Source organism: Cyprinodon variegatus, unplaced genomic scaffold (genome assembly GCF_000732505.1).
Source record: "Cyprinodon variegatus isolate N-32 unplaced genomic scaffold, C_variegatus-1.0 Scaffold267, whole genome shotgun sequence".
Lineage (NCBI taxonomy): Eukaryota > Metazoa > Chordata > Actinopteri > Cyprinodontiformes > Cyprinodontidae > Cyprinodon > Cyprinodon variegatus.
This window is the reverse complement of record NW_015150720.1, coordinates 78,723-105,573: the sequence shown is the minus strand read 5'-3', so window position 1 is coordinate 105,573 and position 26,851 is coordinate 78,723. Positions and strand designations below refer to the sequence as shown.

At 37.8% G+C, this 26,851-nt stretch overlaps 2 protein-coding genes across 5 annotated transcripts; one reads left to right on the top strand and one right to left on the bottom strand.

Moving 5' to 3' along the window:
- The first annotated feature begins 40 nt into the window (after positions 1–40).
- Positions 41–6,490, top strand: tmem45b (transmembrane protein 45B). Of its 2 annotated transcripts, none has more exons than XM_015382787.1 (6): positions 41–202; positions 994–1,191; positions 2,619–2,831; positions 2,911–3,095; positions 4,274–4,416; positions 6,222–6,490. In XM_015382787.1, exons 2-6 carry the CDS (start codon positions 1,002–1,004, stop codon positions 6,331–6,333), a joined length of 843 nt encoding a protein of 280 aa, XP_015238273.1. In that variant the 5' UTR covers positions 41–202; positions 994–1,001; the 3' UTR covers positions 6,334–6,490. The 2 variants fall into 2 exon arrangements, with proteins under 2 accessions (XP_015238273.1, XP_015238274.1); XM_015382788.1 differs by having other exon boundaries at positions 64–158.
- Positions 6,491–6,556: 66 nt separating this feature from the next.
- Positions 6,557–26,735, bottom strand: nfrkb (nuclear factor related to kappaB binding protein). 3 transcript variants are annotated; one of them, XM_015382832.1, is made up of 26 exons: positions 26,520–26,735; positions 26,009–26,140; positions 25,689–25,890; positions 24,223–24,350; positions 23,955–24,126; positions 23,431–23,535; positions 22,272–22,345; positions 22,108–22,189; positions 21,835–22,033; positions 21,644–21,755; positions 21,440–21,566; positions 18,856–18,933; positions 18,681–18,757; positions 18,540–18,586; positions 18,401–18,461; positions 18,136–18,310; positions 17,931–18,037; positions 17,695–17,818; positions 17,376–17,455; positions 15,219–15,415; positions 14,859–15,129; positions 11,535–11,714; positions 10,651–11,382; positions 8,830–8,936; positions 8,554–8,689; positions 6,557–7,010 (listed from the first exon to the last, which is right to left on the bottom strand). In XM_015382832.1, exons 2-26 carry the CDS (start codon positions 26,132–26,134, stop codon positions 6,870–6,872), a joined length of 3,840 nt encoding a protein of 1,279 aa, XP_015238318.1. In that variant the 5' UTR covers positions 26,135–26,140; positions 26,520–26,735; the 3' UTR covers positions 6,557–6,869. The 3 variants fall into 3 exon arrangements, with proteins under 3 accessions (XP_015238318.1, XP_015238320.1, XP_015238319.1); XM_015382834.1 differs by having other exon boundaries at positions 21,835–22,030; XM_015382833.1 differs by lacking the exon at positions 26,520–26,735 and adding an exon at positions 26,244–26,499.
- Positions 26,736–26,851: the final 116 nt, after the last annotated feature.

Below are 26,851 nucleotides of genomic sequence, written 5' to 3'. Positions count from 1 at the left end.
TGTCCCAGAGGGATGTACCATCAGCTTGAAAGCAGTGCTGATGAGGGGTGTGGTTATGTGCTGGCAGTACAGGTTAGAGGAGCAACACAACAGGTGTGCACGGTTTACACTGAGAAGAGGGCTGTCGCTCTAAGGCAGACCTGGAGAGAAAACTACAGGTTTGTTTTTTTGGGGAGGGAAATTAAACAGCGACAAGAGTAAGGTATGTATATATATAAAAAAATAACATTGTGTATATTGTGAGGCTGGTGTTTATTTTCACATTAAGGTATTGAGACAGAGCTGCTCACCTGATGGAGGAAGTAGATCTTTTTGTCTATACTCCGGTTTCTTGATTCCTGTGTTAGAGTAGATGTAAAGTGGAAGTCATATAGGGAAAAACTGGTCTGATCAAGAAAAACTTGTCTGACTGAGCAGGTGTTGGTAGATACACACCCATGCTGCATGCCCAGTATCACACTTACAGTGCAAAAACAACAAATGACAATGGAGTCTCTTTGATACAAACTGCCTTCCATTTTTCCATGAAAAACTTAAACTGGAAGACGACTCTTTAAGTTTGTCCTGCTTTTCACACAAGCAGAAGTCTTGGGATTTGAATGTCAGTTTTGCAAAACAAATGAGGTACTACCTTCTTTGTAACATAAATACTTCCTGTCAGTGTAGGATCAGGAATATTCCTTTTTTTTGTCAAAGTTTAAATAAAAAAAACAACAAGAAACCTGTTTGATGACATATGCAAGCCATTAGGCATGTTAGGAATGCTAGTTTCCCACTGCCAGCTGCTGGTTTGAGTTGTTTATCTTTACTGGTAATCACTTGGGATCGTTATGAGGCTGACGTGCTGTAAAACACTCCTCAAAAAGCGATCTTTAACCTGCCAACTGAATGATTTTAAGCCAGGAGAAATAAAACCCATTTACCCAAATGATAACAATTGTTTGTGTGTGTGTCCGACATGACTAAGCAAAACTTACTTTTCTTTGTTTTTAGGCCAAACAATGGCCAACTTTGGAGGACACGCCATACCGGGCTCCTTTTTCCTGCTGTTTGGGTTCTGGTTAACAGTGAAGCATGTTCTCCAACACTACTGGAGGACAAGTCAGCCCAAAGGGAGGCAGATCATGCCTCCTTTCTTTAAGAAGATGGATTACGTTGAAGGAGGATTTCAAATCTTTGCATCATTTGTTGGTTAGTCCCTTAAACATGCATTTCATTTTAATTTATTTAATCTGGAATTTGTTTGACATATTAACACAAAAAAGCCCATATTTGTGAATCTGAGGTAAAAGAAACGTAAAAAATATTTTTATAAACAGATCACAGAATCTTTGCATGCATATAGTCAATTCTCTAGTTGCAATTATAGCTCATAATCCCCCACTTTGCTTATCAAAGTTTCATCAGATCGATCATATTAGATGGAGAACATTCAGAAATATCTGTTTTAAAGTCTTATATAACATATTCCATAGTTCTCTGAACTGGACTTTGACTAGGTCACTCTAAAGCATGGATATGCCTTGAATGGAAGCCAAGGAATAATTAATGTTATTCCTTCCTGCATTTGATCAACGATACCCCGATGAGATAAAATATCTCCTCAATCGCCCTGGTCTAGGCAAACGGCAAAAGCTTTCAGAAAGTAATAAAAGATCTGGAACTGACACAACACAATAACCTTTATATAAATGTTTTTTTAAAATAAACATTAACAAAGAAAAGGTAATGAAGCTGTTAAGTGTATTTTTGAAGACATTTCCTAAATGATGAGTATATCTTTAGACAGCAGTTAATCTATATAAAGACAACCAGAATTAAAGGAAGAGTGAGGGTTCACAACTCTCGCCAGCTTCCCTTTCCCTTTCTTGTAGAAAAACCCACATCATGATGCTGCCACTACTGTGTTTCACCATTAGGGTGACATGTTCAGGATGAAATGCATCACTCGTTTTTTGGTATATGTAATAATATTAGTTCCATTTACATGAGACCAGAGCTTCTGTGTCCCCTCACAAACTTTAGACCCAAATACTTCTTTTTACTTGTGAAGCTCAAACTAAAGCTGTCCTGTTAAGATATTCTTCAACATCAGCTGCAGGTCCCTTCAGAGGTGGCATTGGCTCCTTGGTTCCTTTCCTCATAAGACTCTTAAAATATCACTAAATTAAAATGGAGTCTATTCTCTCAGTAGGTGACTTCTGAAGGAAATTAATTGTTCTAAATTTGAAAGATGGCCTTTATTTAGGTATTTAAGCCTAAAGGGCACTACATGTATTTTTGTTATATATTGAAAATTGGGCTTTGTTTGGTCATTCTTATTTTAGTCACATAAAAGATGTTTAAAAGATGTTTAAAACCCAGTTTTAACATCTTTTCATCAATCTGAAAATGACGGCTTTTTTCTTTTTTAACCAAATGTAATTTTTTAAAAATGTAAATCATGCCGTCTTTTCAACCAATTTTTGATTGCTGGCTAAAACGTAGGTATGATTTTCCTTTAGTGTTGGGTTAGTCTGTCACATCAAATCCTGATTTATTTATTTATACAAGAACCAAAGTTTAAAAACTTTTCCAAAACACTGTGTGACACTATAGCCCTGTTACCTGCCTGACAGGTATCATGGTGGAGCAGTTTGTGGTGGACGGCCCACATGCTCGCCTCTATGATCGGGAGAACACCTCATGGGTCAAGCTGATGAACTGGCAGCACAGCACCATGTATCTGTTCTTTGGGATCTCAGGAGCAGCGCTGCTTGCCAGTGTGACGATCAAACGGGTGCCGCTTGGTGTTGACCGCCTGGCTCTCTCAATTGCTCTTTTTGTTGAAGGTAAATACATTCCCAATGCTGTCTCTCTGACGTGCATCTTAAGATTCATTTTGAACATTTCCTCTCTTGGATCACCCAGGATTCCTCTTCTTGTACCATGTGCATGGTCGGGAACCCCTCGATGCTCACGTCCACACCTTACTTCTGTTTGCCGTGTTCGCCGGATCGGCCAGTAACATGCTGGAGGTGTTCATAAGGAACAACATCCTTCTGGAACTGTTCCGGGCACAAATGTTCTTCCTGCAGGGTTCATGGTTCTACCAGGTGATTTAACACATCAGATTTTTATTCAGGCTCTTCCTGAAAGGACCTGCATAGAAATCCTTAAATTTCCCAATAGTTGCATCTGTTATTCAAATGTATGGCTATCAAATAAACAAAGGGGGGAAAAAACAACAACCTTCAAATCTTGTTGGCACCATTTAAAATTATTCAGATCCTTAATACCTTTCGACACTGTTAGGCATATTAAAACCACCAACTGTACTGTATTTGTCTTCAGTTTCTCTCTCAGTATAAATCCAGGCCTGAGAGGTTTGCTAGAGAACATAAGCGGCTAATCGGCATCATGACCAAGAGGCAAGGCAGAGGTGAGGGGTGGATATAGGAAGATATTTAACAGAGTTGGGCTGTAAAATTTCACAAAGCTATGTTCTACACATTATCTCAGCATAGAAAATAACCTACAATGAGCCCACTATAAAGCATAGTGGTGGCAGTAGTGCCATGTGGTGGGGAGGCTTTAATGACAGGGAAACAGGTTAGTTGATTGAAAGATAGAGAATCTAGAAAGAGGAACTGTTACCAGCTGACCGTTAACATGGATCCAAGACTCGACTGGCTGGTTTCCATCAAACTCTATTCATGTATTAAAATGGCCCAGTCAAAGTCCAGACCTAAAACCAATTAAAAATATGCCAGAAAAATTAGAATCCAGGCACAAGCAAACCATCCGGACTAAGCTTTAGCTATTTTGTGAAACAAAATTTGGCAATAATTTTAATCTGTAGATGTTTAAATAATCCAGAGATGTACTCCAAAAGACGTTGGCTCTAACGTTTCCCTCAGCATAACTGAATACTTTGCAAACTTGCTCATAAAAAGTAAAAAAACTAAACTTTTTCTTTTCTCTGCACAATTATGCATAATTTAGAATTGACATTTTGTTCGTTCTGAGGCCGCTCTACAGTGATGGACCTTTACAGCAGAATTTAAAAGGTGTACATATAAAGAAGGTTTCCATACTTCTTTTTAAACTAGTTTTCACCCCAAACAGTCAACTTACTTTGTGGATGATTAATGCATAAAATAGTTACTACAGTTTGGAGCAAAAGTAATAAGAGGAATACCAGTAATTCACTCTTATAACCTTCACTATGATTTCATTTATCCCTATACTATAAACATACAGGTTCAACTATTATCTCTTTTTGTCTCTTCAGATTGGAGTTGTTCTCTACCCCTTAAATGGAGACGCATGGGATTTAAAGCTACATGACAACATGATGTTTGTCACAATGTGTTTCTGCTGGCATTTAGCTCTGTCTATGCTTTTGGTCACCTGTACTGCCTCCATTGTTTGGTTGTAAGTATCTCACTTATAAGCAGTTTCAAAACGTTGCATAGTCCTATGGCTGTCTGAATGTGTGTTTAACTAAGTAACTTTCCTCACTAACTAATCCAAGTAATCTTATACAAACAGTGTCCTTTTCAGTAAAAATATTTCCGTTTTAAATCATAGGTTAGAGGAAAAGCTTTTAAAACAGCAGCTTCATTTTAAGTTTGGTGTTTCAAGGTTAAGTAAACATCTAGATTAAACAGTGCTGGAATGCAACAAGGAAACAAGTTAATCCCCTAAAGAAACTACTTAAACAACAGAAGTAATGAGTATGGAGTGTTTACCAGGTTGACTATTAAACTAAAATGACACATTAAAAATATTCACTCCCCTAAAAGAGGGGGCTTTCCAAAGATCAGGTCTGTTTTTGGACAAACTGAAAAGTTTCTGATCAAACAAACGTACCAAGAACCCCGGGGTAAACTCAACATGCAGTTTGCAAAAGATGGCTTTATGTCTTGACCACTTAAAGCCAAGTGTATCATATCTGTTACAGTTTTTGAGACCTCTGCATCATCAGTGTGATATTTTTGTTGATGGAAAAACCCCGACCTACACAATTAGACGTGTGTAGTGAAAAGGAAAACATTACAGAAATGCCAAATGCATCAACACTGATGCAAATGAAGGATCTAATTTAAACTTGTACAACATTTATGTTGTATTTCACTTGTCAGAAAGTTCAATTATAACTCTAATAAAAAAAAAAAAAAAAAATTGTCAATGATTTCATGGTCAAAGCTTTAAAGGATTAAGGGCTATTAAAACCAACATGGCTTCAATCCAATCACAGCAAACAGCACAGTTTCACGACTTTTACGATAACATTGTCATTTGATTACTGTGGAGGACTTTTGGCCCATTCTTAGTTGCAGTTGTGCTTTTGATCCTTGTCCTTCCAAATCGGCTTGAGCTAAAGGTCGCAAACTGATGGTAATATATTCTCCTTTGGGATTTTTTAATAGAGAACAGAGTTTATGATTCAATTAATTACCATAGGTCGTCAAGGTCCTGAAGCAGTACAGTAATCCTACGCCATTACAATACCGCCACTGTGTTTGACTGTTGATGTAAAGTTACATCAGTCCTACTAGACCTGATAAAAAGAGTGTCTGTGGTCCAGTAGATTAAACTTAATAGGACTCTCAGGCTTGATGTATTAATTTTAAAAAATGAAACCAAGTTGGCTAACAGTTGTTCAGCAGCTTCTGACTCAAATAGATGAAACAACAAAAAAAAAAGCTGAGCTGCCTTGGATCAAGCAGTGGTATAAAATATTAAGAATCCAAAAAAAAAAAACATATTCAAGAGTTTGTTCAGTTCTGGAATTGTCTGAAACTGTTTGAACAGCTCTGCTAGTTTGATTTTTTTTTTTAATCCCCTTTATAAATGTAATTTCTCTTTACATTACTAAAGTATTCTTGAACTGAATTCTTACTCACTGTGGAAATACCCTGACACACACACACACACACAAAATCAATGCTAGAAGTAAAAGCTCTTAGTTTTTATCCCCCATGTGCACTATTTGAGTTTACAATCTAAAACTTATATATGCTTAATTTTAAAAATTTGGTTTTAGGAACAAAACTGATTTTGGACTCATCTGTTTTGCTTTTATTTAATCATTGAATTATATTAACTTATCAGCTGAAGAATTGTGAATCTAATATATTTTTCTCAAATTGTATATTTGTGATGGGTCATTAAGGAGCTTATAACTTTCTTTATTGAAGTTTGAGTGTAACGGCCTCTTATCTTTGTTCTAACAGCACCACAACAAGATGCTCTGTAAAAGGACGGGATATAGAGATTGGCATGCGAAACACATCCTCCAAAACCAGCTCTCAGAAAGCTTTACTCGAAGAGTCGGATGAAGAATGAAAGGCTGGTTTCTGCTTTATGCATTTTTTTTTTTTTTTACCAAATTTCATGTATGTTGACTTTAAAATTCAAATTTTCATTTATGTTACTATGTTAATAAGAAAATGTGAAAATGTTTCTGTGAAAATGTATGTTAGCTTTTTGAAATAAAAAAGAAACTGTTAGTGATCTGTTGTTTTTTGCAAAGAAGATTTTTAGAAACAAAGAAAAGTAGTATCTTGAAACATGTGGGTTTTTTTTTTTATTCATTGCCATGCGCACAACACATGCATAAAAAAACGCAAATTCAATCTAACAGTTATGATTTTATGATCTCATGACAAGAAACAAAGTGGAAAACTACCAATTAAAAGAGGAATATCCAGAAAGGTTTAGTAGTACTTTCCGACAGTTGTCTTATAAATGATTGATTTTGTAACAATGTGGAAAAAATAAAGGAGAAATAATTTTTAGTTAAATTAATACTTTGAATACATAAACAGCCTCTAACAGAGAACAAGGCTGAAGCCCTTGATGTAAGACTGACAATGATCAGATCACTGCTGAGGAGCAGGTGGAGGATCAGGCGCACATTTAGGTGAAGGCGCTGTTGTGACGACCACAGTTGAAACGGATTTGGGGGAAGTAGCTGCCACGTGGTGCTGAATCTGCTGTGCTGGAACCGTTTGGATCCGAACCTGGGAAGATGCAACAAAGTGAGCTTACAAGTGTCCTGGATGACTTTCGTTTAATCAGAAAGAGAAACATGAACAAGTGTAAAAAATACATTGAGAACCAAAGCTAACATCACAAGTGGATATTCCAAGCTCCCTTGGTTTGTGAACAGAATCAAAGAGGTTGACTATATTGATTTGTTTATAGTCTTTTAGATGGCAAATAAGCATAAAAAAAAAAGTTTTTGAACTTATTCAGTGGTCCCTCGAGCAACATTTCTTTTGTTTATGTGCTGCTCCCTATCTTACGGAAGAGGATTAGGGCCACTGAAAAAAAAAAAAGTTAACTGATTTTAAAATTTTATTTCAGTTTAGTATGGGGAAAAAAGTCAAAATTCTGACTTTTTTCTCAGAATTCTGACTGAATTCTGATAATTAAAAAGTCAGAATTCTGAGATTAAAGTCAGAATTCTGACTTTTTTCCCATACTAAACTAAAATAAAATAAAAAAATCTGTTAACTTTTTTTTTCCCAGTTGCCCTAATCCTCTTCCGTACTATCTGCTTTTACGGCTAGGCTCAAAACTTTCCTTTTTAACAAAGTTGTTAGACTGACTCAGTTATGCTGCTATGGACTTAGGCTGCTGGAGGACATGGGGACTTTTTTTTTATTCAGCTTTATTCCATCTCTCCTAGTTAACTGTTTCTTTCACAGACAGAGCTCTATGTGGAGCTAGTTTACAACTGGGTTTTCTAACATAGAACATTTATTATAGACCAGTGCTTCTAAGTTTGTTTTGAATGTGTGCTTCTGTCTCTTTGAACCCCATGCAGCCTTAGCAGATGGCTGCCTACACTGACCCTGGTTCTTGAATTGAATAAACTCTTAACTTCTTTCCAACTATACTTTCAAAGCAATGCCAGTGTATAAAGAATCTTCATGGAAAGTTATCAAATTGGAGCATTTCATTTTTGGTAATAATTGAGGTTCTGACTAAGAAGAGGCATGATGATTGACGAGACAAGATGCCATCTTTACCGAGGAGCCAAAAGACAAAAGTCTTAGACCAGCATCTGTGTCCAAGTGACTGGAGATTAATGTGCAGAGATGTCTACTGCCTGTCATAAACATTTAGGCCTTTTTCTAGCACATTAAACTGTGTATATAGTGTCACTGAACATAACCTAATACAGACAAATACTCTACAAAACTGATCTAAAAAGTAAGTAATTCTTAAAGCCAATGCATTTGCCCTACATTGAGCAGGTACACAAGATCATCTGCCAACTAAATTAGTATTTTTGCTGTTAAACTTTGATTATTAGACAGTATGCAGTTAAAATAAGATAGTGGAGTCGTTCTTTCAAATCCAAATCATGTTATTCTGTTATCAAATTGTCTCAAATCAAGGGAAATGACATTTTTTAGCATAAAGAAATCCACTAATAAAAACATTTGTTTATAAATCAGGAATACAAATAAAAAGATACTGCTACTGGTAGGCTGGGATGAGAACTATCTTGAGGAAATACCAAATCTGGAATGATTTTACTGTGATCATTCTGACCTGTGTTGCCTGTCCTTGTTGCTGGAGCTGCTGGAATTGTTGCGCTGTGACAAAACTGACCGGCTTGTTTCCTGCTATTAGTTTTGTGCCAGCAGGCATGGTGGTCAGGATGATGTTCCTGCCCAGGCTGCTGATACTTTCAAAGAAAAGAAAAACAGTCATTGAGGATTCAAAAATTAAACATCTGTGACCTTAATTATAAAATTCAAAGCTACAAAGAGCTTTTTATTTAAACTCAGACACAATTAATACTAATAATAACAATAACAGACTTACTTTGTGTTGAGGTTTCCTTTCACTAGAGGAGTCGTCACCACACTCTTACTCTTTAGGGGTTGGTTGAGGACAGATAAAGGAACTGTGATCCGTGCAGGTAGCTTTCCCTTTAGGACATAATTAAAAAAGGCAAAAAATAACATTTTATTCTCTGATATAATTGATAAAAAAGTGAAGTTGGACTGAGAACTAAGTTTACATTGAGTTTACAAAGTAAAGTCATTGCTAAAGATGTTTATAATATGGATTTAAAGAAACTTGGGGTTTCTGTGCTTCAGATTTCTGGGAGTTAATTTCATACCAGTGAAGTATAAGAACTAAAATCTGCTTCTGAATGTTTGGTTCTGATTCTGGGTTTGCAGAGTAGACTTGATCCAATAGACCTGAGAGGTCTGGGCAGCTGATTCAATGATAGCTAGTCTGTGATGTATTTTTAGTGATTTTTGTGATTTTAGACTTACAGAAGTATTCTTAAGTCTATTTTCTCAGATACTAGGAGCCAGAAAAAACGGACTGATGTGCTCTTCTTTCTTTTTTTTTGGTGAGAACATAGGCAGCAACATTCTGGATTCTGTTGGATCCACGTTTTAGACAGACTTCCAAAGAGTTATCATTTCTGCTAAAGATGAACACATGAAAACAGCACTTTAATCCTGGAAATGTTTTTTAAGTAATCAAAGGCTGATTTGTTCCCTTTTTTTTTTATGAGCCTCTGAAAGTTCAGCTCTGAGTCCGTCACTACACTTAGATTTAGAGCCTGATTAGTGGTTTCTAGCTTAAAGGTATAGTGCAGGATTTTCGTAGATTTTTTAAAAGACCCGCCCTTTCCACTTCAAATGCAAAATGCACATACACAACCCTGTACCCGCTCCTGAGAGGGAACGTCTATTAAACGCGTGTGAGAGCGCATAGGAGCCCATTTCTCCTCGTATAGGCTCTGTTTAAAAGTTGCTGTTTGCATCACTCATACAAGCTTACTTTCCAAGAGAAGATTTGCAATTTTCCCACTATGTCAGACTCACCGACGGTAAGTGAAAATGGGGACGAGCACGTAGGACTGCCTTACGTAAACATATTACCTGAATGAATGACAATTAGGAGGACTACTTATTTGAATGATTCACCTGGAAAAACAACATCTTCCATTATACCTTTAACTGAGGCTGTTTTCTAACTTTTGAATGATCTTCCTTTGGTTAAAAATGGTTACATCACTTTGTTTTGATACGGCTGAAAGAAACTTTTGGGACAACCATGCATTGATTTGTTCTATGTATTTGGTTATGGTGACTCATGTTATCTATTAAGATCTGAGTTAGGAGGGCATGCAGTTATTGAATAAGTAAGGCCCTACATTCAACTTTTGGGTCTTTTTGAAACAAAATACCCCCCAAAAATAGCTAACTCATATTAAGGAGTTAATCACTCTTTGCAGTTAATTCAGAGTTGCTTGGCTGCTAGCTTCATTGATCCTTCCCTGTCCTGACAGGAGGGTTTAGTCTTGGTCGGTTTCTCTCACCATTTTAAAATATGGATCCAAGTGTTTTGTGAGAAGTTGGGATATTTTATCTGTAGTTAACAAGATAAAAGAAGCAGGATTTCTCTTTGCAATAAAAAATAATTACAAATCATTTTTTCTTTCCCTTAAACCTTACAATAATATCATAAACATCCAATAAAAACTCAGTTTGAGACTGTAAATGTGAGAAATGTCTAAAGGGTCTGAATACTTTTCCAAAGCTTTGTATCTCAAGGGGAAACCTTTAAACTAACATTCTTTAGAGAAAAGGTTTGCGTTTCATCACACAGTCATTTTCCTACCGTTTGTGTTGTAACAACCGAAGCAGGGACTTGTCTCACAGTAGCTGTAGCTGCTCCCAGTGACAGAGGAGAAGCAGAGGCTCCGGGAGCCACGGTGATCCCTTTAGCTCCAGCCACGACGCTTGCTGCCATGGTTACAATGTTGGCACATGTTGACGCCGTCAGCGGTTTGCTACCACTTGCCGTTGTCATGGTGATGGTCTGACCCTGCTTCTGTGGGATGACCCCCAGGCCTGGCATGATCCGGATGGTTGCGCCGCTCTTGTCTGGGGACGCCACGGTGGAAAAGGTTCTGGGTTTTTGGTCTGCCACGCTGACAGCCAACGTTGGCATCAACCTTATGGCCGTGTCTCCTCCAGCCTTCAGCAAAGCAGAGGCGACGGGGCTTGATTTAGCAGTCAGCGCCTCTGCGGCGCTGGGTGGCGTACCGGAGGCTGTAGACGGGGATGGGTGAGATGGAGCTACATGGAGAGTAGCCGATATGCTCTTACTGCCAGCGGCCGCCCCGCCCAGAAAGTCAGAGGTCAGTTTTACGGTGGCAACCGGAGATTTGGCGAGAGTAGCCATCATGTCTGGGGTTATCCGAAGCACCGTTTGGCCTTTAGCATCTGTGGTGATGGAGGATGGGGGAAGACGGAGGACATCTTTACCCTGGATACGCAAGTTTGTTGCGGTTATTGGAATCCCTGCTCCACCTGCAGTCTTCATTCCCAGCTGTCCAGTAATGGACACCTGTGTAAAAAAATTATCATATGAACATACTTTAAACCTCCCTTAATTGTGAATTTCTGCTGATAAATCAATGAAATGTTTAATCTGTGCCAGTTGCCATATATTAAACATCACTAGAAAAGTTTGGCCTCTCATGCTGGAAAAAAATTCACCTGTTTTATGTTCGGGGAGGTGACGCCTTGCAGCACAGCTGGAGAGGTGGGGTTGTTAGCGGGGCTACCTGGAGATCCAGTCTGAGGTTTGGTTACGGTCAAAGTCGACACAGAAAGGGTGGTTGGAACCTGGACTGGACTAGTGCAGGACGGACTCCTTAGCGGCACGGAAACAACAGCCTATTGCACAGAAGAGACAAAAAATATTACAACAAATACTTTAGGTTGTAAGTTGTAAAAGATTTAAAACCATAATTTTTTTCCTTCTAGTTATGCGCCAAATAACAGATCCATTTTGTTCTGATCCAATCTGATACTGATTCCAGGGCTGAGCTTATAGGCAGATACCATATACTGATCTGATTCTACTGTTAAATGAAGGAATCTTAAATGTTGTCGTGCGAATTTTGTCATCAGCGTGAAATTAAATATTTAAAGAAGGTTGCATATCCACACAAATATGATTTTCCTTCCTATTATTTATTTAAAAAAAAAAAAGTTAAATCAGCAGCAAAAAATAAACACTTGTATGTAAATTGCACTGCAAACAGATCTTTTATATAAAATATAACAGCTGCCTGAAACTTAGTTTACTGTATCGTTATTGCTATGTATATTAATAAACCTGGATCACCATCATTCAATCCAACAAATTAGCCAACATGGGAGATGATATCCAACCCGTATCTCAGCTTCACTGAGCGGAAAGCAATGCTCTGCCTTCACGCTTCATGCATTCAGGGAAAGACCCACCCCTGTGTATTTATCTCAATGTTGCAGAAAGGTGGTGTTAAAGGGAAGATGAAACAACTTGTTAATCGGATGGTTATATAGAAAATACAGACTGGGGACGTGCCGATCTGATCCTGAGATCAGAAACGGGTCTAATTTCACCCAAAAAACTGATATTGGAATATATTAGGCTGCATCTAAAATATCATGCTGATAGAAACACTCTGCTTCTGTGTAAATGTTATCTAACCCCTTGGTTAATATTTAATGGGTCAATTTCTGCCGACTATTGTTCTCTGTTTGAGAAATATCATTTGATCAAGATTTTTCTAATATTCAACATAACTGAATAGGTTAAAAAGTGTTTGATTCTTTTTTCTATCATTTGCACTTTGGTATTGTTCAGTATTTAAAGCTTTAATATCTGTATCCTATTCAAGATAAAATTCATCTGGAGAATCAATTGATGATTTTTTATTTCTGAAGGAATCGGTTAAAGTGATGAATCATTCTTTTGTCTGAAAGACGATTACAGCTTTGTTTATTGATCTGGAAACTATTTCACCTTTAGTTCTTCAGTCAGAAGCTTTTTGTACATCTCTTCTCTTTAAAATAATTAAGAATGATTTTCTCACTGATCACTTCCACATCCTTGCACTTAATAGAGTTGGTGAAAATGGTATCAACCTGATGAACCTGATGGCTGAAGCGATCGTCCATACATTCTGTATAACAAACTCAGTTGCCAAACAATCGAAGAATGTGAAAGGTAATCCCAATAACTCTTGAATTAACACACGCTGGACCTCATGCAAGAATCACCTGCACAAACAACTTTGTTATTAAAGGGGAACGCTGTTTTTTTTACATTTGTTCCTTGATTTTACGTTATTACATCATGTTCTACTCACCCATATGAGTTTTGTGTCATTTGGAGCTGTTCTGAAGATATTGCGTTAGGTTATATCCAAGTAACGTCTTCCTATGAGCAAACGACTTGAAGGAACAAACTAAACTGTCCATAATTTATCATTTATGGTACGCCAGCATTCATAACATGTAGACGAATCACTGTCCCCCAGACATCCGCGGTTATATTTTCTATATTTCTATGTGTGTATGACGTCATCTGCGAGCGCCGGCTACCATTCCTTCATCCTGTCCGCTGAACTGCTGCTAGTTTTACTCACATGCCTGGAAGATGTCTAGTGCTACTACCACAGATGATCTCGCTCTCGAGATGGAATTGAACGATTCAGATTAGCTAGCCGAATTAATAGAAGGGGTAGAGCCTGGTGTAATGTACATTGGTTAAATAAAGTTTTTTTGAAAAAAACAAAACTCCAGTCCGGCGCGTGGATGACATCATAAACGCGCTTGCTTTGTTTTTAAAAGATAGAAATATAAATAATTTAACCGCGGATGTCTGGGGGACAGTGATTCTCCTACATGTTATGAATGCTGGTGTACCATAAATGATAAATTATGAACAGTTTAGTTTGTTCCTTCAACTCGTTGTCCATAGGAAGACATTACTTGGATATAACCTAATGGAAAATTATCACAACAGCTCCATATGACACAAAACTCATATGGGTGAGTAGAACATGATGTATTAATGTAAAATTAAGGGCCCAATGTAAAAAAAACCAACAAATTTCCCCTTTAAGTCGTTGGTATGATTGATTTAGGAAAAAATGCCAAATTCACCAATTTTCTCCTATGAGTTACCTTCTCTCTGTTGGAGTCTTACAAAATTGGGTCAAATTGTTACTTAGAAGCCATTTATCATTTTATTAGGCTGCATCATTATATCTTATGCAACTCTCCAATTTTAAATACAATTTTTATTTGCTGATTAAAGAAAAATTGGTCACCAGCTGGCATGTCAGTATCTCTGGGACACTGATTTCATTTGTTGTATTTTGTCATAAGAAAGAACATTAAAGTCACGCTACTATTGAAATAACAACTGGAACAGAAAATGGATAGAAAGTTCAGCAAAGCTCCCCTATTACAGTAAGACTTTCATTAATTTCACTCCATGGTGCCGCCTTGCTTTGTTATTATGCTGAAATGTTTGGGTCTGTCTGAAGTACAGTAGTTGACTCATATTTACATCATAAGTTGCACCATTAATAGTTTTCATTCACTGTTTTCGGATCAAATAATTTTTTTATTCTATTTTTACTTCTGTAACATTGCTACCATAGCATTTACAGCTGTTGTGATTTATTTGGCTTTTACTGGTCCTTTACTTTTGCTGGTTAGCTCTCAGTCAGCTGAACCTTGATCTCAGAACCAGTTAAGTTTTCCTTCTTTGTTGTTGATGCCTTTTTGTGAATCTCAAGCGTGGGAAGTCGCAGCCTTATATGGCGCCATTTGGGTGGTCATTATGCAGATTTACCCTTCTTTGGAACGCACATTCACTCACGCACAGGAGGACTACATCTTGTTTACGAGGAGAATTTACTGAAGTTAAGAGCGTTTGTTGAATCTGATGTGTCTTGTTCATAAGAGGAGAAAATGTAAAAGAAATCTACGATAAGAATATGAAAATGTTGTTGGATGAGGCCCACTGTTTAAATCTACCTGTGAAAGGCTCTTGGCGGCCACTGACACAGGCATCCGGATCTGGTGAGTGGTCTGATGCACGAGTGTGGCCTGCTGAGTGACTGCTGGGGGACCCAGGCCAGGCTGAGCAGAAACGACCCGAACCTGGGGGAGGGAACTCGCTGCCAGGTGACTCACTATCCGAGCCGCTTGCTGGGAGGTTACCGGCTGCGAGGCAGGTGGACAAGCCTGACTTGTAGGCAGGATTGTTCCCAGCTGAGGCAGCGATGGCGGAGAGACAAGAAGAACGCTGCGAAAGAAGGAAGATGCAATTTTATACCACATTGAAAAAAACAAATAACAAAAATCTGGACAAAAGACGGCTTTAGTCCAACTGACCCTGGGCTGGACTTCATTGTATCTGGGACTCCAGCCTTTGTTGGTGTGGTAGCAGAGAGAGGAAGCGGTGATTTAGGGGTTCCAGGAGTGTTTGGGGTTGGAGTTGAAGGGACGGGAGACATGGAGTTACAAGCAAGGTCCAGTCCTGCGTCCAGAGATCCAGGTGTTTTGCTTCCTCCGTCTTTACTTCCAGTCTTCTACAATTTGAATACAAACAAGTCAATTTTTTAACTAAAAGCAAAAAAAAAAACAGAAAAAAAAAACTTTTTAAACAAACCAAGTCTCTCACACTGACTTTTTACTGTACAAACTTTAAATAGGAATTGATTTAATAAATAGCAAAATCTAAAACTAAGGTAGAAGAATCTATAATCATATACTTTATTGCTTTAATGGAAGCGAGGCAAGAAAAGATTCACTGGTGAAAGAAAGCCACAAGAAGTCCTGTTTGGATTCTCTGCCCAAGTAATTTAAAGAAAACATCAAAAGAGTGAAATATGGTGTTCTGCTCAGAAAAGAGCAAACATGGCTGTGTCAGTCCAGAGGTGAAAGCCTGAGAGTCTCATCCTCTAAGAATCATAAGGAGCGGTCAACTGCATGGGCCAAAAAAGAAAAAAAAAGCGTAGTAATCAGAGGGCGTGTTGCTGGTGCGCAACAAAAGAAACTGCAACAGATAAGACATGCAAACCAGTCTGCTTCTGCAGTGTTTAAATGAATAGACTGAGTGTCCTTCTGGCAGGTTTGAAGTGAACGTTAAAGAAAGATGAAGTTTGAACATGGAGATGGCAGTAGTATGGATGAGAATTATATAGAAAAGAAAAAAAAACAGGTGTCAAAAGTATTAATGTTTATTACTCAAGTAGAAGTATAAATCCTATTGTTTAACTTAAGCTTTTTACTCAGGTTAAAGTGTAAAAGTTCAATTTGTTTAAACTTTTTAGAGTATAAAAGTAAAAGTAATGCAGAAAAAATGTTAAGGACAGATGCTGGTTTGCACCAACCAACTAAAGGAACATTTTTCTACAATTCTGGATGATAACTTCCTTATACTTCATTTTCTCAGTTTTATAACTGATGGCAACAGTGTCAAATTTAACTTTGCATCATCTTGAAAAACTATTTATTTTGTACGTAGCGAACAATAAGTTGGTGCAACACTGAGTCCAACCAGAAATGAATAAATTTTCTGGATGAAACAAATTATTTTGATGTTTTTTTCAATTTTATTTTTTTTTAAATACCAACACCCCGCAACGAAAATGAGCTGAAATGAAACAAAACTGAGTCTATTTTCAAAATGTAATAAGTAGGCAGTAGAATTGTAAAAAAAAAAATGATCAGAATAAACATCTCTAGGGCATTTTTACATACAAGTAGTTAAAACCGCTAACTTAAAACTTGGAAGCAAAATTAAATAAAAATAACGATGACAATAAATGCTTATTTTAAAAGATTAAATATCAATGATCAAACCTGGAGAAGTGGTCTTTGCACCTTTTTAATTTCTATTGATATTACTGCATTCACATTATCTCTGACAGTCAATAGATTCACATGTGCACAGATCCTCGTCACTGTATTTCCTGTACCGATGGCTCCTTTGTGGTCACAATGACAGCAGAAACTTTTGACTAGGTGCTCAAACCTGACATAAATGTGCTAAAAATGGACACAAAAATGTGCCCAAAATCACTTTAAAGTTGCTAAATTTCTTTGAAAGTGGTTAGTAGTGACATTTGCCTATTCTTCCACCATTATTTTTCCAGTTTGCTTAATAGAATATGATCTGCATACTCAAAACACACACACAAAAAAAAATGATCATGCTGATTTATTGCACATTAGACACAAACCTTTTTTGCAGATCAGGCCCAAAGTGAGACAGAAAACGGACACTGCACATTTTGTCAAAAAATAACCATCTCTACAGTAAAACACGGTAGTGGCAGCATCATAGTGTCAGCTGGTTAGAGTTGATAGAAAGATGCATGAAGTTAAATAAGACCTGTATAGGGGGGATGGGGAGTCGTATTTTTAACTTAAAGTGTGTTGCACAATCTTGTGTTGTGAATCACAAAGAATCTAAAAATAGAATTGACAGTAAAGCATCCATAGAGAATAAGTATTCATTTGGTCATTTTGAAGCAGCGGACTCACCGGTTTAGACGCTGGTTTGGGTTTTTGCTGCTGAGCTTTTCTTGCCTTTGCAGCTGCAGCTTGAGCCTGATGGATCCTCTCTGAAAAGGCAGAGAAAAGAAACAGAGACAAATAAAATGTGCATTACACCATAAAATAGCAACATACAAATCAAAAGAATAAAAAAAAAGGCTTAGAAAAGGAAGAAAAAAACCAGTCCTTCCACTAAAGAATAAAATATTCAGAAAGGATCATCATTATTACTGTCCTAACTTTAGAGCAAATTCCCCTAAAATGTTCTTTTTTTTTGTGTGCGCTGCCAAAGCAGATGGCTTCTTACCAAACTCTTCCTGGCTGCGGTGGCGGTGCAGGTAAATCCACAGCTTGCGGCCGATGTCATACTTCACACAGGGGTCCTTCTCATAGTGAAGTCTGTCCAAAGCTCCACTGACAACCGTGTTCACCTAAAGATGCATTCAATTAATGAGTAAAAAACAGCAGATACGCATGGAAAACTTGACATTACTCAAATAAAAAGGAAAACAATGAGAACTTTAGAAGAAAACTATTCAGTACTTGTGCGCTTGTGACGTCTGGAGCAAGAAATTGCGAGTCTTTCAAAAGTTCACAGATCTCTGCCCTTGTTCCCTCTCCATTGGGTAACCTGGCAGCTGCATCGCGAACTAGAAAAATAGATTAATAGAAGCAGAATTTGTATCAAGTTTTAATTTTTAACACACAAGCTTAGTGTTGCTTTATCCTAAAATTTAACAGCTCCAACCCAGAGAGAGGATGGTGACGTATGGCGGCCGGTCTGAACGAAGCAGTGTGTGCTCTCTGGCTTTATTCAAGGACATTTCTTTGTCAAACACGCCTTTAACTGGACCCACCACCGACTCAAAGCCATGCATCCTGAAGGTAAAGGCTTTGTGGGGCTGGTTATATCGCTGCTGCTCCTAAAGCACAAACATAAGACAACTTCGACAACTCATTTGGGAAAAAAATGAAGAAATCTAGTGAACACTGCAGCAGCAGCACACACAAACCTGGACTTGAAACACTTGTTTCTCGTCTCCAGTGCTGGGACGCACCACATAGTCAGTCGAACTGCAAAAATGGAGGCAACAAACTGTGAATTTAATGGTGCAACAATGAGAAATAAATAGCATGTTTGTAAAGGCTCACAGTTTGGGTGTAGATGATGTAAACTCCAACATGTCTTCATTTTCTGTCTGTTAAAAAACAAAACAAAAGAAGAGCATCAGATGGAGAGACGATCTGAAAATCATAGGAAGTAATTTTATCAAAAGTGAATATTTGTACAACCTTGACGACAAAATCTTTGGAGTCCAGCCAGAGTTGACAGAGTGCGCTGAGATCCTTCTCCGTATCCTGAGTGGGGCCTGAAAGAAACCAACTGGTGTCAACCGGCTGAAACTAAACCAATCCAGTTTAAAACGGCAACTGTAAAGAAGGTATGACGTTGAACGAATCCTCTTACCAATCCACCTCCACTGTTGGAATTCTTCAACAAACTCCACAAATGGTGAAAAGCCACTAGGGAGCGCCATCATGCCATCTGACCAACAAACAAAACACAAGTTCAGTCCCAGTTTACATGCACCCATATTAGACACATGGAGGGATGGAAAGAGCAGGAGAGTTGTTGGTTCAGTTTCAACCTCCTTCACTCTTCAGATATCAATGTGCCCATGAGCAAGGCCCCAAAGTTACCTACTGTATCAGTGTGACGTAGCTCCAACGTTAAGTAGAGCGGTAAGAAGGGCTGAGTAATTAATACAAGTAATCAATTATTGAAATAATCGTCAACTAATTTACTAATCAATTAATCGTTAATTGGAGTATAGAGGTCTTTAGCTGATAGAGTGACCCACCTTGAGCAGCAATTATACCAAAATTAAAAAAAAAATTAAATAAAAATGTGTAAACATTTTGCATTTAAAATAAAAAAAAATATTTTCCATCCGCCAGTATGCTATATCCAGAACTCCTTAAGTGGAAAAGTTTTAGTTTCACCCTATTTAATTTAGTAAAAAATCTTCCTTAAGGAACATTTGGCTATCAGATTATTAATCGACAAATTATTCGTTTTGCAAAATAAATGTTAGTTGCAGCCCCAGCGGTGAGTATGAACTTTTTCCATCTAAAGAGGCGGTACTTGCATACCAGGAAAGGTTAACGAAAGAAAAATAAACTAACTAATTGCAAAGCTCATAATTCACCAACTAAAAATCAATAGAAAGATCACAAAGCTCACTATTCCAGCTCTAACTTGGAGCTCTCAATACGAAGATGCAGTTCAGTCGTTAAACATGAGGAGGGCGCCACACAGGGCAGGCAACACTATCCAACATATATAGGGTAATAAAAAAGGTCATATGGAATATTAGTTGTTCTGAATTCACGATGTTTACTTTTATTGTTAGTAAAGATTGTTCAACCTGCCTTTCATATTTATATAGCAGTCCTTTATCAGGCTGCAAAATAAAACACTTTCTTTTTGTAGTCAACATCAACATTCTCATAGAAATCTGGTTTCCTGTCAAAAATAATAACCAAATTCATAACGTATTCCATAGATTTGTGTGTGTGGAACACCCCGTTGTAACCCAGCTTCAACCAAAAAGCAAACAAATTCAACTCTCATGTGAAAAAGGCTTTAGCACCAAAAACAACACCTCTAACGACTAGAACTACGGTAGTAGAAATGAACAAAGCTGGGATTAGTGTCTTCTTAAAACAAGGTTTTATGGTCACAAGCGACTAAGGCTAGGTTCAAACTGCAGGCCTTAATGCTCAATTCAGATTATTTTTTTGTGAATTTTTATTTTTTTTGCATTGCCGTTCACATTTTCAAATGCATGTGACTTGTATGTGATCTCCTGTGTGAACTGCATTCCTAAAGCTTCAGTGTCCCACATGTACAGTAGAGGATGCAATGACGTCACAAGCAAGCGTGCTCGGTGTTTACAGAAGTAAACATGAATGGTAGTGCTGGAGCTTATCTAGCGATTTTTCCCAACCTTGAAAACTTGAAAACTTCAAATATTTTTTGAAGATGGTTAAAAAAAATTAAAAAGTCTGCTCTCCGCATTATAGTCCACCGTGGTTCTCGTTTTTCTTCACGCTTCTGCATAGCAAGACATGTAACAGACCTTTAGATGAGTATTAATGACTATTAGGTCGGATAAATACGTCCTGGCTGTTCAGAAACAGGTCGCATTTGAAAAGATCAGATTCGTATCTGATTCAGGACCACATAGCCAAGTGGCCTGGGTCGAATTGGAAAAAAATTGGATCTGTGTTGTTCAGACTGTCATGAAAAGATCAGATACAGATTGCAAAAATCGGATTTGGGTCACCTCAGGCTGCAGTGTGTACGTAGCCCAAGATTGAGTTATTTGGTCAGTGATCAGGGGAATGTCTCAGCATGATGCGTATAACGGGCTGTACCAACAGCCAAGCATTGGGGTGGTAGAATCATGGTGCTTGTTTTGCTCTCAGAAGAAATTTAGTATTGCATAAATGGGTTGAGAAAAGGAAAGAGGTGCAGTACATTTTAAAGTGCTACCAAAATGCTAACAGGACAAGGATTTAAAACACAGAAAAATGACTTTCATTTCCCTTTGGGATCAATAAAGTAGTTTTGCATTAAATTGAATAAAAAACTGGTTTTGGGAATAAAAGCAGCCCATAATATTGAGTTGTTAGAGTTGCCCTAACCTCAGTGCTAATGAAAATGTAAACAAAAGCATAGAGAGTCTGAAGCTTTCTGAACAGCAGCTGGACAGGGTGAAACCTGGATCATTTCAGCATAGTCATAGTTGTTATCAAACCTGCCCCGAGTTCAAAACGGTCCCAATACATGGCAAATGTGATAAAATGAGGTTTTCTTTGGCGAGTTTTTGCTCCGTTATGTGAGCAGAAGAACCAACTTGGCAGAGATAGTTCCTCCATCTAGGAGCTGTCTGCTTCCAAAATAGTGTCAGGAATTAAGATCCTGTATAAATTTCAAATCAGTGTAAAACTTCTAATTTTCATCTCATCTAATGATTAGAATTTACCTTTAGTTTCTCCTGCAAGAAACTGGAGAGCTTGAAGAACCAGATCCGACCAACATGAGGCAGAGGAAAACCAGGCGTTGAGCGAACTGGCTGGAGAGGACTGCCACGTCTGAACCTTATCCTCCAACTAACCAAACATATCATATTAGTTATTTGGTCACAACTCATTTCAACTTCACTTATGTGACACTTTGACATGCATACCATCAAGGTGCTGGCAGGACCCTCTGATCTGAAGATGTTTTCCAACAAGCTGAAGAAACTGGCGGTTATTTCCTCCAGTGCAACAGGGCTGCTTTGGGCTTCCTCTACAATTCTGCAACAGTAAAGGACACAACATTTGAGTAATACATCCCAAAACAACAGCTTATAACCGAGTCAAGTCCTTGACTCACTCCTCCTTGATGTTGGTGAGCGGCGTGGAGGGCGTGTCTGGCAGAGAGTTGATGATGTTCACCGGTGGGGCTGAGCAGGAGTCTGAAGGTGTCAAAATTTCACAAGGATCCTCTGACTCGATTTTTATTGCCTTAAGTTTCTTCTTCTTCCTTTCATCCCTCATTTTCTTCTTGGGCAGCGGCAGATCGAAAAGTGCTGCTTGATTAAAAAGAAAGACGTCCTCAGAGAAAGTCCTGCAGAAGGAGCTGTTGACTTAAAGCATATTTACTCACGCAAAGGGCCCTTCCGGCCAATATTTGCTCTTGAAAGTATATCCCCCAGGTGGATATCAGAGGTAACCAAGTCTGGATGATCCTTAAAAGGAAAAAAAAAAAGTTATAGCATATACAATGGAAGATTAAAACTGGCTCATTTTTCTTCTCTGATCACAACTTACTGGTTGGCGTTTCCTTTTCTCACGATGGTGATGCAGCATGACTTTTAAATCCAGTTCACCTAATTCAGCTTTATCTGTTTAATAAAAATAAAAAAAACAAAGAAAAAAAAGAAACAAAAAAATCTTAAGCATCAAAAAGTTTTGTTTTGCTTTATAGTCTCTGATTTTATTTCATTACTATGTCACACTGACTGCAGCACATATAGAGCGGCTCCTGCTATGCATAGAGTAGATCCTGATTTGTGCTGATTTTTTTCCACTTCTGTCCCTGAGACCCACTAATTGGAACAATGTCCCACATTTGACAGGATTTTTTTATTTTTTTATTTATTCTTTATTTAACCAGGTAATACCCATTGAGATTAAAAATCTATTTTGCAAGGGAGACCTGGGCGGGATCAGATTATGAAAAGTTAATAAAAAACCAATAAAACAAACAAAAAAAAACATCCAGTGCAGCTACAAAGCAAAGCCTCACTTAATGAGTCTGTGCAGAATCAATTCAACCAGAACGGAAAGAGGATTTCATTAGCCCTACTGTATATTAGAAACATAATGAGAACTATTTTTAAAGGAAAGGAAAACGCAGCAATAAACGCTGTGAGACAGTTTATATGCTGGTTGAGGCAACAAGAGGTGATCTCAGAGAGATCTGTGAAGTTTGATAAAGTTTTTCTTTTCTTTTTTTTCATGAAGAGGGGAGAGCGATAAGCTGCATTTACTCACACCGTCTACCCCTTGCTGTTTTGTTTTTCGGTGAGGCTGAAAGAGGATCACCTCTTTATCCATTTTGTGTCCTACTGAGCTCCAATCATGGGTAAAGTATTGTTTTTTTTTTTATTTTTCATAGATTTTTTATGCCACAGGCTGCCCCGCCTGCTATATACACTGTTTTATTTTGTAAGATCCATGAGCTTGCCGCTGAATTGCTGCGTAGTCCGACTAAAATAGATCTGGGGTCTAGCTCAGTCGGACCTATGCAGCCTCCTGCAGAGAATCATGTCGGGTGTGATCATCCCATTCACTTTCAATGAGGGCTAAACACCAAAACCTCATCTGAAATGATTTTGTGGATCGGACGCAAATAGTGTGTTCAGGTTTTTAGACTCCCTTTTCCCCTAAAAGGAAATCTGCCGTTATAGAGCAGAAATGTACTTACCTGTAACCTTCATGTCTGGAGTGGAGAGGCTAGGAAGAACTCGGAGCGAGACAGTAGCAGTGGGAGAGGAGGGAGACGGAGGGGTTGCGTTCCACAGTGAGATATCTGACAAAGAGAAAAGCCAACAAAACAAACAAATATTTCAATCGTTGATTTGTAACATGAATATGAATAATTCTAACCTTAAATCTTTTTTTAATTAGGACTGTCAGCCGCAGGACGTTTCTAATATCTGACTAAAAGCATAAAATGAAAAACAAGAAATCACTTTAAGTTTATTAAGATTTTATGCAAAAAAAAACTTTTTTGTTGCAAATAGCCTGCGAGTCAAATCTAACATTTCAATCCAACAACGAGTCTATGCTATTACTAAAGAAACCAATGAAGAAATATATGGATGGATTGATGATTGATGAAGGATTTTAGATGATTAAACTTAGTACAAAAAAAAACAAGTTTAAAGAGATAACGTAGAGGGAAAATTTTATTTTCTGTATTTTTATATTAAGAAGCAAAAGACATACCATCTTCATCAGAGGAGGCGTTGCTGTCTTCACACTCAGCTTTGACCTCCTTCAGAATGCGGTTCAGTCTTCTTCTCACTCTTAAGTCACGCATTTCCGCCTGAGTTTTGTTCGGCAGCCGTCTTTTTGGAGGAAAGTCGAGACCATTCTGAACTGCAAAGTCGAGCAGCTCCTTTTCCAATGAAGACAAAAAATAAAGTAAAATTTACAAAACCAAATCATTGTTATGCAAAAAATAAATAAAAAGCAGGAAAAAAAACAGCTAAACCTTTCTGGAGACGAGAATCTGCTTCAGGAGTCTATGGTAATACTGCTGAAGTGAATGCAGTTGTCGCCTCCTTTGGGATTTGGCACACAACTGTCTGTACTTGACCACCTCTGGATTGAAGTAACCATCTTGAAAAAAAACACACACAAAAAAAAAAATCATGATCAAAAGCAAAAAAGATGTTTTATTTTTTTTTTTTGAAGAAGAAAAATAATCACCATTCACCATTCAATGTTTCAGTTGGAGGAGAAAAGGCTTTGATAGTTTGTATGAAACAATGCTAAAAAGAGCAAAATGAACCCCCCCTCCCCCAAAAAACTCATAATAAATAAAGATATGCATCGTATGGTGAAGCCGGTCATGAATTTCATCTATTCTTTCAACCAAACTGTCTTATTGACATGTTGTATAAAGTCAGTCAGTAAATACTTGCAGATTTCAATCAAAGGGAGCAGTACTGAATAAAAAAAAAACAGTCACATCATTTTTATAATAACTGCTCTTCCCTTTTTGAAGGAAAAAGCTTTTGATCTTCGCTTAGTCATCAAAACACGGCAAGTCATGGGGGCTAGTCACAGGATGTTTGTTTCTATTTATCACAAAAAGGAAAATAAACATACCTCTGGAAAAAGGAAATATCATATTAATGATTTGAATTGTCACTACAATTTATTTTTAATAAAATAATAAAAAAAGGTTTTCTTATGCCTGCCTCCCCTTATCTAAGTCAGGCCTTATATTTAGGTATATCACTGCTCTAGTCATTGGAATAGATCTGAAGTTACACTGACAGGTTAACCAGCCAATTATGTTGCTGCAACACTTAACTTTTGAAATAATAAGTTGCAAAAATAATACAAGCACATGAAAATTTAAACAATCCATTTCACATTAAATAAATGATTGCTTAAATATATAAATATGATCACTAACATTTAATAGACCTTATGTATTTTTTCCATTTTAAACTGAATGACAGCTTTTTTACATTGTGGGGCGACTAGTACCTTGTGCAGCATAAAGAAATAATAAAAAATACTGAAGAAGTTTGGGGACCAACATGGAGCACTTAAGGTGTAGTGGAGGATTTTCTGGAATTTTTGAAAAGACCCTCCCTCTCCACTTAAAAAAAGCACATGCACCACCCTGTACCTGCTACCTAGAGGGTAAGCCTATTCAACATGTGTGAGAGCATGCACAAGCCAAATTCTCCTTGTGCACGCTCTGTTTAAAAGTTGCATCGCTCATACAAGCTTAGTTTCCAAAAGAAGATTTGTTATTTTTCCACTATGTCAGACTTATCACTGGTAACTGAAAATGGGGACAAGCACGTAGGACGGCCTTACCTAAACATATCACCAGAATGATTGACAATGAGGAGGACCACTTATTTTGATGATCCACCCAGAAAAAGAGCATCCTCCACTATACCTTTAAATGCAATGAGAAAAGCTAAAGCAACGAACCTCTGAATAGCCTCTGAGCAAGATGCAGTGGGTTTCCAAAATGAAAGTTTGTGTTGTTGAACAAGTCTCTGATGGTGCTCTCCTGCTCCTCGGTATTATTGTTAGGAAACTGTGGCAGAAACTGTCGAAGATGTTGCCTCTGAGAATCTGTCAGTACATCATTCCAGGTCCCTTCACTCAGCACAGAGAAGAATATGTCAGGCTGTGGAAAAGGGGGAAAAGAACCTTGCATGTTAGCAAAAACAAACAACAAAAAATACCTCCCAACGTGTTCTAGTTTGAAGACAGAGATTAGCAGATAGGAGAGAGAAAGAGCTTACATCTTCCAGCAGATCCTCTGGGAGGTCCACTTTGCAGTTCCCAAGCATGCATTCTTCAGTGATTTGTCCTCCGTCTTCCTCTTTTGGATCCAGAGGGTCTGTCAGCATGTGCTCCAGCGGATCCATTCCTCTCTGCAACAATATTCAAACAAAACATTATGAAGATCCCAAGTATTTCTGATCTTCCTCCATTTAAAAAGACTGTTGGTCGGTAAAAAAATAAAATAAAAAATAATATATATATATAAACTTTTCAGTGTCAAAACAGTATGAAGAAAAACGCATCACTTCTTAGCGAATGAAGCTGAGGGGTTTTAAAAAAACACCGATTAAAAACCTGCCATATCTCCAGGATATTTGGTAGTTAGGATCTAGTAGCAGATATAAGCTAACGTCAGCTTTCAACTCTCACGTTTCATCTTCAACCGTCAACATATAGAGAATTGTAATAAATGAACCCTTTTGAATAACAATGCAACAGATACGCGTAAAATGCAAGTAAGGCTCTTACCTTATAACGCTTGTTTTATAAAAAGAAGGGAACTGTTTCCCTGTTGCACCTTTTTCTTCTTCTTTGTTAGATCGGCGGATTGCAAATGGGTGCATACCGCCACCTACTGTACATGATTGTGTAGCTCTATAGTTCCACCTACTATATTCTATTTTTTATTTTTGTGTTATGTAAAAATAAAAATAATGCTTTATTAATAACCAAGTTTTCTTCCCGGTCTCCATCTGTCCCTAAAATTCCTTTAATACTCCAATCTCTCCCTTTTTCCCTGGTGCACCTTCTTCTTCTACTGAATATAGATGCTTAAGCTGCCTGCTGCCGCCTCCACGAGG

Coding starts and splice junctions, on each gene's coding strand:
- tmem45b (XM_015382787.1), top strand. CDS start 1,002: ATGGCCAACTTTGGAGGACACGCCATACCGGGCTCCTTTTTCCTGCTG. Junction 3,096..4,273: donor AGGGTTCATGGTTCTACCAG/GTGATTTAACAC, acceptor TTGTCTCTTCAG/ATTGGAGTTGTTCTCTACCC. Junction 4,417..6,221: donor ACTGCCTCCATTGTTTGGTT/GTAAGTATCTCA, acceptor TTGTTCTAACAG/CACCACAACAAGATGCTCTG.
- nfrkb (XM_015382832.1), bottom strand. CDS start 26,134: ATGGATCCGCTGGAGCACATGCTGACAGACCCTCTGGATCCAAAAGAG. Junction 23,536..23,954: donor CGCCTCCTCTGATGAAGATG/GTATGTCTTTTG, acceptor TCTCTTTGTCAG/ATATCTCACTGTGGAACGCA. Junction 8,690..8,829: donor AAAGGAAACCTCAACACAAA/GTAAGTCTGTTA, acceptor TTTCTTTGAAAG/TATCAGCAGCCTGGGCAGGA.